Source organism: Cynoglossus semilaevis, chromosome 1 (assembly GCF_000523025.1).
Source record: "Cynoglossus semilaevis isolate Cse_v1.0 chromosome 1, Cse_v1.0, whole genome shotgun sequence".
Taxonomy (NCBI): Eukaryota; Metazoa; Chordata; class Actinopteri; order Pleuronectiformes; family Cynoglossidae; genus Cynoglossus; species Cynoglossus semilaevis.
The window spans coordinates 19,010,838-19,023,427 of NC_024307.1; the positions used below are offsets into that span (position 1 = coordinate 19,010,838).

The following is a 12,590-nucleotide window of genomic DNA, read 5'->3' on the forward strand; positions in this document are numbered from 1 at the left end:
CCACCACCACCACCATCTCCACCTCCCCCACCACCACCACTTCCACCTCAGCCATGCAGAATGGAGAGGCAACAAAGAAGGAAAGGCCAGAAGTTAAAGTTCTAAACCAGACAAAATCAAAACAGGAGATCAAATACAAACGTCCCCCACCAAGACCACCAAGCCTGGGCTCAGGTGCTGGCCTCTCCTTCTCCTCCTCCCCCTTAGCTCACACTGCACCTTCTGTAACTGCAAAAAAAGAGGAAGGAAAGGGAGGAGGGGTAAAAAGAGGAGGAGAGAAAGAAGAGAGGAAGTCGGTGTCATCATCACCTATTCCGTCAAAGCCTCCACCTCGACTGCAGAGCCGAGCTGCTCCTCCTCTTCCCCCCGCTCCGGTACCACGCGTCTCCTCCAGGAAACACAGCGAACCAGAGGGAGGAGACGGTTCAGAGAAAAGAAAAGGTAAAATGGAAAAATGGAAGGAGGGAGAAGGAGACAAAGAAAAAGAAGTGAAAATAAAAGCTAAAGCAGGCCTGCTGTTTGAGGAGCCTCCGCAAGAGAACTGTGCAAAAGAAGAAATAAAAGAGGACGGAGAGAAGAAGGAGACAGAGGATGAGAAGGAGAAAACAGAGGTGAAAATGAATAAAGAAGTGGAATCAAGAAGTTCTGCTCCTCAGTGTCCACCAGTAGTGAAGAGACCGTCCCGTCCTGTCCCTCCACCGAGGAGGAAAACCTTGTCTCCAGACACACCTGTGGGCCTCAATCAGACTGGAGGCGGACTAGCAAATCAGAGTACCGGGTCAAGAATCCCACCTGCATCCCCTGGCAGGAGGCCAGACGTGTCACTGTACTCACCGCAGGGCAGTGCTGTTGTGACAACAGACCCAGATTCCTGTTCAACCAGCAGCGCTGAGGAAGATGGTGACATGAACCAGGAACAAGAGCAAAACCACAGGTAGGTTTCACTGAATCGACTTGTGTCGCTGTATTAACAGTTAATCTGTAAAAGGGGTTGAGCCCTTGCCCGCCCCCCAGAAAACGTCACAACTCTAGTCATCAACTGTTTTTACATAAGGTGCCCTTCCTGCCACAACAATCCCTTGTGGAGGATTTCAACCAGCAACCTACAGTATGGCAGGCAGAACCTTTAGCACTACGTCATCTTTTCCCATTATAATAAACTAAAAGTCAATATTAATTCTTTTTTTTAGTCTAACCACAAACAGGAAGTCAAGGAACAGAAGGAACTATGCTGTTGCACAAATGCATTGTCACCGCAACTCAGCTTACTCCTAATCAGGTTTTCATCTCACTTCAAAAGTCTGTCCTCGATTACACTGCCTTGGGACCCGTTGATAGGTCAAAAGAAAGTTTGAAACTCGATGGACAAGTGAGGTCAAAAGGCTGGTGATGTTATGAAAATGCTGCTCTGATCAGAAAACTTCACCCACATTGAGCAGGTCGGAGATTTTAAAGTTTAATCTATAGCTTGTTAGCACTGTCAGTGTGACATGCAGCTGGACAGGCAGTGGGTTACCAGGAAGAAATGTGTCAGAGTACAATATGGTTCACAAATAGGAAAAAAAAATCGACTGTTCAAAAAAAGGAAACGCAAAATTTTGCTATTCTTAGCCCCGCGATATGACTGAGAGCATCCTCTGTATGAGAAGTGAAACACAATGATGAACATTTGAATCTGCAGTCATGTATCAATGGAGCTATAGCTAAGGCTCTCCAGCAGGAACTTCTCTGTCGACGTGTTAACAATACTCAGTCATATTCATTGACCAATAAGGATTAGTCTTTGGTCCAATATGGACCTCGGCCTTCGCTGTACATCAGGGATGTGAGTAACTAGCTGCCAGTTCTTGATCACTGCTGTATATCATTTGGCACCAATTTGACAGATGATTTACATTGATATGTATTTTATTTCCATTCGTCTTTTGGGTGATTTATTTTGAAAAGTTGCCACTTCTAATAGGCGTCAATTCCTCCCACTGATTCTGTGTTGTGGTCAGTTAATAGTGGCCACTGCAGGATTGTCTGGGAGACATCGTTGCTAATGGTAAAGACAGGACAGGACAGTACAGTAAAATGGCTGTGAGACAGTAACCTTTTTTAATTTAGTGAGTTGCAATTAGCTTTGGCCATTGCAACAGATGCTACACAGCTACAGATAAAACAAATACAAATAAAAACCATATTATTCCCCAGTCGTCCAGCAGAGAGTCGCAGTCCAAAGACAGTGATTAGGAGGACGCCCACCACCGTTATTTTGGATCGCGCCCGCCACCGCCTCTCTACTGTCCTCACTGGCCTCATAAGTCATGATCGGCGCCTCACACAGCGCATCGTAGAGATGGCTAGGGACCCTCTAAGCTACTTTGGTAACCTGGTGAGTATGTCAAGAACCTACTGTATCTGATGTAGAGTTGAGGGAAGTATTATTAACCTGGTTACATAACTTTTTTCACAAAAATGTTACTGTGAAGTTCCTCCCTCAGAAGTTTCCAGGAATAACATTATCCATCCACTTGTGTGTTTCTTCTCTCTGTACTCTCTAACTTCCTTCTTAAAGCAAACAAAATGGCTAAAGATTTCTAGTTTTCACTTCAGACCAAACGATATACTGTACTTCCTAAGTTTGTTCCTCTGTAGCTACTGAGTGATTGACCTTTTAATTTCAGACTGGACTTAGTTAATCATTACTTCTCTTATTTGTTTTGTTTTTTGAAAAGAATTCTACTTAATGCTTTGTGAGCCTCCGAAATAATTTACCTCTGGTCTAAACTAAGTCGTTTATTTTTTTTATTTAAATGCTTTTTATCAGTAATGGTGTAAATTGTTATTTAAGTTGACATTCAATTTGAATTTGAAAGATTAGACATCACGGTATGAACACACCAATTATTTGTGCTATTGCACAATACTTCAAGTGTTAAGGTTTGACCTCAGCCATGTGTCAGGGTTTTCGAAAAAATGTGTTCCTGTATGCTACATTTTGTAAACTTTTGTAAATCAATGGTATGTCAAATATACACCCAGGTAAAGGAGCACCGTACATTCACGTTGGAAACCATGTCAAACCACTCCACTACCACCGAGCTGCTACAGGAGATCAGACAGATGATGACTCAGCTAAAAAGTTACCTTTTGCAGAGTGCCGAGCTGCAGGCCATGCTGGAGCCGCAGCATCAGTACACACAAGACAAACTGGGTAACTTCACCTCGTATTTGTTTTTGGACTACACCCTTTAATTTGTTCAATTCCAGTAGTAAAGTAGTACATTATATACATATATATATATATATATACACACACACCGTATTTTCCAGACTGTAAGCCATGCTTTTTTTCATCCTTTGGCTTAGCTTACAACTTATACTCAGGTGTGACTATTTTCACACCAATAGCCGCTAGAGGGCACTCTAAGCTTGTGTACCAGTATCTGCTACTTCTGTACCACATACAATTTACATGCTAAACTGTAGACATTTAGGGAGAATGCATGTTTTCAGATTACACTTTACTGTCTATCACAACTATGCTGCTTTTACATCAGCTAACAGTGGCTGTCCTATTTTTGTGTTGTTTCCGTGCAGAAAACATAGCGGAAGCTGCTCTGTGTAAGAGTGTGTTGAAGCCGATCAGAGAACAAATTTACCAGTGTCTTGAAAAATTGCACAACAACGACAGCCTGAAACAGCTGACACAGAACCAGGTAGAACCCACAAATTGTGCAGTGGTGCAGTGATATGTAACAGTATGCCACCAATACTGCACACAATGCTGTGCATTTTGTAGCAGGAGACGAATTAATGCTCTTTGTGTCTCTGTGTGTGCATGTGCGTCAGTCTGCTGTTCTAGGAAGCACTACCACAGCACTAGGTGTGACAACTGCTGTCCCTGAGGCCTCTGCTATGGAGAAGATCAGCATCAAACTCAACAAACTCCATTATGAGTATTCTCCTCAAAAAAAGATTGAGCTTCTGCTGAAGGCCTGCAAAATCATCTATGACTGCATGTCTGTCAGCTGCCCAGGTCAGGAACTCTGACTAAGAACTTTGTCTTGTTATTCTGAGTTCATATAGTGTAGCATGTAGTTCTTCTTCCTTCCCTGTGGGGGGGTGCATGTGTTAAAATACAGTTATGGTTTTTTCTAAACCAGCTCAAACCCCTGGCCTTTGGGCCAGAAGTGGACCGTGAACCACGTACATGCGACCCAGAACTAGATGTCAGTATAAGGTCATCTGACCCTCTGCTGTTAGTTTGCATTTGTGGCCTGACAGACAATAACACTACTTGTGTTACCGACTTATTACTAACCTGCCCTGGTTCGCTCACCAATCACGTTGGAGGCTGGTGGTGTGGCTAATCTGTTCCTTTTAACTTCATTCATACATCACTGATGCAGACAATGGTCTTATAATTGTATCACTGACTCACTCCCTGTCACACGTTAATAATTATAGTCCACCTTTGACTAGAAGTGATTCCAGGATTCTGTTAAATATATACTGAATTACCAATGCAACTTTCACTGAACCGTGTAGGGTGAAACAGCTCATCCCTGAAAAGGATAGAGAAAATGAATGAATGATGGAAGCATTAACTGAAAACACACTTTCAACCTCACTCTTTGCTCCCATTTGTCACCCAAACTAAACCCTTACATCCAGGTGAAGCTTTTACAATTGGCTGTGACAGGAGAGTAACATAATTTGTTGCTTCTGTGCCTATTGACTAACCATACCATGGGCAGTGTGTATATTTTTATCAACTACATTTAATTAAAAAAATTTCTGATACACGAGCTGTAAATGACCAAACCTCTGATGTCATTTGTGAAGTAATCACAGCATACCCACTTCATATTTACTCCTACTGATCTACTGAAGATGCTGTCGTGCAAACCATTGGTTTAAACCTATCCACTGGCAGCCATCTTGGATTGTTGTTGTTTTTATTATACAGCTCTATCCCCATAAGTCTTTTTACAGTATTATATACATATGTCATAACGCCTGTGTATGTTTAAGTGTGTTAACATGTGTGTGTGTGTGTGTGTGTGTGTGTTTAGGGCGGGCCCATGGAGCTGACGACTTCCTGCCTGTAATGATGTATGTTCTGGCCAGATGCAATCTGTCTGCTCTGCAGCTGGACGTTGAATACATGATGGAGTTGATGGATCCATCATTAACAATAGGAGAAGGTTAAGAACAAAAGAAAGAGCTCATTACGTTTGAACAACCGTTTCAGCTGTTCATGTAACTATGTCCGATAACTGCGTGTATTGTATGCTGACTAATGACGCGTGTCAACAGGTTCCTACTATCTCACCACCACGTACGGAGCTCTAGAGCACATAAAGACTTTTGACCAGCAGAGGTCAGCAACACGCCAGCTCAGCAGAGAGGTGCAGGACTCCATCCACCGCTGGGAGAGACGACGCACACTCAACCAGGAAAGAATGGCCCAAGGATCGGTCCGGGTACACACACACACACTCACACACACCGACCCACTTATTTGTGTTTTGTGAGAACTTCCCATAGGTATAAAACATACCTGCTAATCCTAATGCATATTACTCTGATCCTAACAGCTACATGCACTATAATGCCTTACCTTACTCCTCACTCTTACCCATAAAATCCTTGCTCCACACTAAATCTTCAACTTCAAAATACCCCCTCACTCCGGGGGACCCTCGACTTCCCCTACACTGACAAAGAGAGTTCACACAACAGAGGTGTTTTTCAAAAAAAACTCTTATCATGACATTTACATTAAGTAAGTCTAAATTACTATTTATTAAACATTTAAATGAAAATAAATTACCAGACTGGACTGCGTTAAAGAATGGGCGCAGTTGACACTGGGGACGCTCAAAACAGAGGAGTAATGTCCCGTGTGTGTGTGCTTTAGCTAATGGTGGATTCAAGTGGAACAAATGTCACAATTTCCACTGTTAAACTTAAGCACAAACATCTGCACACGGTACCCTCAGCTTTGGGTGTCATGTTTTATGTGAGAAAATAAATAATAGGAGACTCTTCTATAATTTGCATGCTGGCTCACAGACAGATAACAACTCACACAGATGACACAGTGATCCTACATTGTGTGTTTGGAATGGGGTCAGGGTTCACGCTTTGTTTAATGTCCTTGTGTATGTGTTCTACGTAGGACTTTTTGACAGTGTGTTGCCCTGAGATTGGAACCAACCCTAAAACTCTGGGTGTCCTCCCGACCACAACAATTGAACAGCTGGCCGAGCAGTGTGCAGTACGCTTTGAACAAGGTGATTGCTAACAGCAGAACATCCAGAGAGTCAGGGGTTCTGGTCGTGAAAATTCCTACAGAGCACAGGCTTTAACGCAACAAAGAACTAAGACAACACTGAAGTACAGACTGAACCAGATTAAAACACAACTTTTACAACCACATCTACTGAATGTCCCATGAGAAAAATAACGTTGCCATTTTATCCTTGCAGACGCATGCTCCACCATTCATACAGCTAACATTTTAACCAGTCACTGCTGCTGCTGTTGCTCTCCATCACACAGTTGTGCTCACAGAGAGCATTAGCTGCTGATTCAACAGTGTAGGTACAGCTACTGTTTTTAATCACACTGGAACTTATGTGTAAAGATGATAGATACAGATTACTAAACTCTCACAAATACGATTAAAAGAACCAAATCTTACTATACTTACTTTTAGCAAAAACACTCTTCTATTGTCTTTTTCCCCATTACTGGTGTAAAAACGCTGTCAAGAGCAACTGCAGATGTGGACTAAAGGAGGTTCTGCATACATCAGTACCTGTGTCACTCACCTACGCTAACACAGTGGTAACATCATAATCTAGGACATAAAAGCATCGTAAGAGTCCGAGTTACACCTGGGAGTCATTACGAAGGGCAAAACGTTCCCAAAAGAACAACACAAAAGAAAGAAAGTGAACGTAGCACAATCCAATGTATGGAGTACAACCGGCAAATGTGAACAAAGCCATCGTCTGCGTATAGCACTACATGACAGCATATTCATATGTCTGCTCACCAACTAGATCCAGTGTAAAATCAGTTTTAACTCTGTACAACGAAATAATGATAATAAAATTAATACATTTATGAGAGATGGCGATGAGGACCCCGGACATATAAAATTCTTGCTGAGAAATCCATGCAGTTCTTCTTTTGACATAATTTCGAGGACCCCATGCAGTTCTTCTTTTGACATAATTTAGTCAAAATGAGCATGTTTAATGGAACAGGGTACTGTGTTAGGACAGAGTGAATTTCTCACACATAATCAATACTTGTTTGTACACACATTGTTTTGCAGCTTCTTCTAAATTCTTCTTCTAAATTCTCACCAGACTTTTTTCTTTCAATCCAAACACCTAAAATGGTCAGAGGACCCGACTTCGCAGCGATCACGATCGTTTGTTTGTGCCCTGGACACGCTCAGTAACGTCCTGTCTGTCTGTTTAACTCCCACAGAGGGCTTCACGCTCAGCGTGTATATAGATGGTGTTCAGCAGCCCTGCGTCTCCACTGATCTGGCTCTCAGTGTTAAGAGTGGCTGTCAACCTGGAGGCTACTGCTTTCTTTACCATCCCGTCAGCCAGCCCAGCAAACAGCCCCCCCGCAGCTGCCCCACCGACCCGCCTCCTGCACCACCTGCAGAAGCTCTCTCCACAGAAATGGAAGCCACGGAGGAACCAGTGGCAGAGGATGAGGAGGAGGAGAGTCTGATCAGCCTGTAACTGCTCCCACTGCCAAACAGCAAACATTAGACACGGGGGTCAGTGACCTCACAGGAAGTAATGAAGAATGAAATACTGACCATGCAGAGGAAGAACATGGGATTGAAATCATAAGTACTAACATCAGTGTACATCGTACCAACACAGCAGGGTCCAGATTAACTGACCTCCTGATACAAGTACTGGACATGTAGTTTCTTTACATGGTGGTTTTTCAACTTTTATTTATACATTTGTTAAAGGTCCAGTGTGCAGCATTTAGGAGGCTTCACTGTCACAGTTAGTCTGCTCATCAGCTACTTCCAGCTCCGCCTTTTCTCTGTGGAGTCTGCATGTACTTTACATGTGTCGGGGGCCAAAGAATTCCTTATTAAGGATTAGGTCTTCAATTGACCACAGCCATAGGAGGTGGTCAGACTTTGTGGTTCGTTTTATATCTGTGGTCAGTATCAGATGGATGGAGAATATTTGTGTGTTCTAACATGTATTAACTACAGCACTGCATCTAACATCAAAGAAAGGGAGGAGTGCGTGTTTTGCCAGTGCATCAAAGTCTCAGGACCGATCTCAGGTGTTTATCTGTTATTCTGCATGTCTGCTCTCACACAGAACAAACACCAACAGCAGCATCCTCTGTGCCATCTACTGCACGGTGCCAAACTTGGCTTTTCTTAAAGCATAACACATCCAGTTTACACAGGTAAAATACTTGGTTTCTTAATTTCAGTTTTGTGGCAGTAAGACCTAAAGCTGTTATAAGTATATTCATAAATACATATGCTGCATAAAAATATGTATATATATTAGGAATGTCCAATAATGTCAGCCAACCGATGATATTGGCTAATATTAGCATAATGTAACTTTATTGGTTTTTCCTACAATTATGAAAACCAATATATTGGTATATATATATATATATCACAACCTTTTGTGTCACAGACCAGTTTCATGTTAAACAGTATTTTTTTATATATTTTTTACTTGACTTTCAGAGTGTGGTGAATGACTTTGAATGAAATTAAAGTGATGACAATCATAAAAACAAAATATAAAACATATAAAAATGCAACTCCCTAAAAAGATGTAAGCTAAGGTTAAGACAGTGACAGTTCAGATCCTTATGTCTGTTCTTTCACCTTTTCACCTTCACTTCAAGACTGTATAAAGAACATCAGCAAAGCCATTTTTGAGCCATGTCAAACAAAAGAGACGAGCGTCATGACATTTAACGCTCCTCTTAACAGGCAGTCGGAGCAGTTCGGGGCTGGGTGTTTAAGCAGTAGAAATCAGGGCAAATCTGAAGCCATATAAATTAAAAACATTTTTTCCCAGAATTGTACTTTTGGAAGAGTGGGCAGTTTGCACTTTTACTGTTTTACTCGTGTCACATGCATGGCTGTCATTCGTGTGAAATGGATTCATACGATACATTTAAATGTCTTCAGTGACACAGATATCGTGATGTATTTTGGATGAAATTTATTGCACTATATCGATATGGCAGTATCTGATATTATCGTGGTCAAAATATTGTGATAGAATCGTATCGTGATACCCAGCGCTATGGTGTACGTCACCATCTCTTCATAACTGCTTTCCAATGACCTATGACCTATGACGAAATGACCTATTTCACCAATGCTTTACTCAATGTTAGAGAAGAAACGGCAGCGTTTCACAAACAGAGTAACTCTTCACATTCCAGTATGTCATTGGTTCACTGGAGAACACTGTAATCTCAAGTTTCAACAGTAGGTGTCACTAAATCTGCACACTGGACCTTAATTTGATCAGTTCTCAAAAAGAGAATTGACAATGCATTTGCATTAATGTTGCATTTGTTCCACACCAGGGAACCAATCATTTCTGCCCTGAGCAGCTACAGTGGTCAGTTACCAAGTACAGGTGTTGGAGTCACTCATTTCACTTAGTGTTCATGATCAGAACTTTCACAGCAAATATTCAAGGTAAGACAAGTTTACCTCGCTCCAAAAAAAAAAAAAAAAGGTTCCGGGACTTTACAGAGGCACCAACATATCACTACTCAAACTCAAACATTTAGAACAGATTCTTCTGTAAATAATGCTTTTATCTGCACCGATGTGTCTTATATTTTATAATGAGTCAGTTTAACCAGGCTTTTAAGTGTCTTTAAAAGCATTTGATATTTTTTTTGTACCAGTTATACTGTGACAACTATGTACTTTTCATATCTGTAAACAAGCAGAACACCAATGAAATAAAATTATTTCTCACTACAGTAGTCATTTTATTTCCATATCATGTCAGTTTTTCTGACAAAAAATATTTTTTTTAATTAGGAGTTTTTAATTTTTACTAAGATTTTTGATATGAAATCTGGCAACCCAATACCTTTCTTAATAAGACATATATACACACACGCATATACATATAATTTTTTAGTTATGAAATTAACACAGCTCCACATTTAAACTGCTCCTGAACTTTCCTTTGTATTTCAGGTTCAGTTCGTCAATTGTATTTTTAAACATTAATTAAACTGACTTTAAATCGTAACTTGAACGGTTTATGGCCTCATTTCTGCCAAATTGAACATAGTTAATAATGTAATAATTGGTCCTCAGGGTTATGACACACTATGTGGACTTAGAACTGGAGAACAAAAGCAGTGGGTCACCTTACAGGAAGCTTGTTACCATTTAAGGACCTCATTATAGAGTTTTCCATGTTGGAAGGAGGACAGGAAGCAGATGGTTTTAACAATGGTGCTGCCACTGATGGTGCAAACAAGCATCAGGAACAAAGGTTAGGCGTTGCCCTTGACGTACGTTCTCAGAGATACCAGCATCCATCTCCAGCCTTTGATAGATTGATTTTCTATTCACCTGTGACTTGTTTATTTTAAAACTTTTACTTTTTTCCAATGTCCTTGGTTTGTGTGCTTCTAAAGATGGTGGAAGGCTGGTTAGTGTTAGTGCTGCTGCTGCTGCTGCTGTATGATCACAGGTCTGAGCCATGGCCATAACTGATGCTATTTCTGCATGAGGTTTGTATGTTGTGTGAGTGTGCATTACTTTTTGTGCAGGTCCTCTGGTTTCCTCCCACAGTCCAAGTACCTGCAGATGCAGTTCAGCCTAAAGCTGTATCGGGTTTAATTGGTGAAAAAGAATAAGTTATACCACTGATTAGTTGTGACTCATTTACTTAACTATGTTAAACGTCAATCAAAGAAAAACCACATGACAAAGAATTAAGGCCTGTCACAAACAATGAGACTGAGGAGGCAGAGTAAATAAATAAAATAAATACAACTATAATAATTATAGCAGAGAACCCAAATCAGTGAGCTGGGGCAACGCTAAAGAAAGAGCTACAAGACATGCATTAAGAATGTCTACTTACGACCAACAGGAGTGTGGTCCTCATCACGGTGCCTAGCCTCCCACCTGACGTCAACTAGGCCACTCTGAAAATTAAAGAAACAAAAAATAGCAAAAGGTTACTAATTTAACATATCTAAAGTCAAAATACAAACTCAAAGCAAGGAATCAAACAGAAATGTACATTAGGTACAGGATAAGAATAAAAATGTCCAAAAACAATCAAACCAAAGGGTGTGTATAAGGATAATCAAACCAAAGGGTGCGTATAAGGATGAAACTAAGGAAAAGCTGCTTCAAACACCTAACAAACACCTAACTCTCTAGGGAGCTAGCAACAGGCTAAACTGAGCCATGGTTAAGTATTATATACTACACCTGGGCAGGGGGCGGGGCTAAGGGAGGAGCTATCAGGGTTGTGTTCACAACCTTCACAGAGACTAAGTAAAGTTGTCCTGGGTTTCCAAACCTTTCCAGGCTAAGACCCGCTCATCCAAACAGCATTAGCTTCTGGGCATTTGTAAACCCAAAATATGTAAAGAAACATCAACTTTTAGAATGAACGTTCTTACATTTATTCACTATTCAATAAATATTACTTTGTTTAGCAAAAGAAAATGTATTAATGAACATGCGTTAGCTAGCTGCACTCTAGCTTGAGGAGCAGGGCAGCTCGATAACAGGCCCAAACGACCAGGTCCACACAGATCATGACGTAATTATGATGGTGCGTTCAGGTGCCATCGGGATGTTCAGTTTATGTGTTGTATGGTTCTGGACATATGGTTATTTTAAATAATAATAAACTAAAAAATAATTTCAGTTTTTCCCTTTGTCTTTTCTCCAATTGCCTGAGGCCCCATAGCGCCCCCTGTAGAAAAATAAAGTGAGCAACAGACAAAAATAAAATCCAGAATTTTTTTTATTTTGTTAGTGATTAATTGTTTTTGAAAAAAAAAAAACAGATGTCATTCTTACCTGGTAAAATTAAATAAAATACAAAATAAACAATGACGGAAACCTTAGAGCCGCTGCTTCAAACTAAAAAAAGGGAGTACAAGAATTTTTACTGAACGGAATTTTCACCTTTTAATGACAGCGCTGTTTGTCCTCGTTCTCACAGAATATGAATAAATACACTGCTGTCTCTCTCTCTCTCACACACATACACACACACACAGTGACATATTCAAAGAGACAACAGGCCTGATGTTGTGATGCTCTGCCACAGCCCAATGTCTTTGATATGGGACACTAACAAGCTCACTGAGGGGTGTGTTAGCTTATATGTGTGTATGTGGGGGTGGGGTCCACAGTGGGGCAGTGGGGTAAACACATGCTACAGCCTGGTATATAAGTGTGTATGGTCAGAAACCAGTGCTCTCCGTCTGTATGTGCACACAGCAGCAACTCCTAAAAGCACAGGTGGAAACTTGTTTTTGTTGGAGTCAAAATTAAAATA

The 12,590-nt window shown here is 41.0% G+C and overlaps 1 protein-coding gene across 3 annotated transcripts in view; it reads left to right on the forward strand.

The window, feature by feature from the left end:
* rin3 (Ras and Rab interactor 3) overlaps positions 1-10,024 on the forward strand; it is a 17,053-nt gene extending 7,029 nt beyond the window's left edge. The window contains exons 7-15 of one of the 3 annotated variants that reach the window (XM_025056604.1): positions 1-934; positions 2,197-2,377; positions 3,028-3,199; positions 3,586-3,704; positions 3,838-4,024; positions 5,064-5,195; positions 5,308-5,468; positions 6,173-6,287; positions 7,498-10,024. In XM_025056604.1, coding sequence (XP_024912372.1) covers positions 1-934; positions 2,197-2,377; positions 3,028-3,199; positions 3,586-3,704; positions 3,838-4,024; positions 5,064-5,195; positions 5,308-5,468; positions 6,173-6,287; positions 7,498-7,763 — 2,267 coding nt within the window. In that variant the 3' untranslated portion in view covers positions 7,764-10,024. Of the gene's footprint in view, positions 935-2,196; positions 2,378-3,027; positions 3,200-3,585; positions 3,705-3,837; positions 4,025-5,063; positions 5,196-5,307; positions 5,475-6,172; positions 6,288-7,497 lie in introns of all 3 variants that reach the window. The other 2 variants (XM_025056603.1, XM_025056605.1) reach the window with 2 other exon arrangements.
* The last annotated feature ends 2,566 nt before the right edge of the window (positions 10,025-12,590 follow it).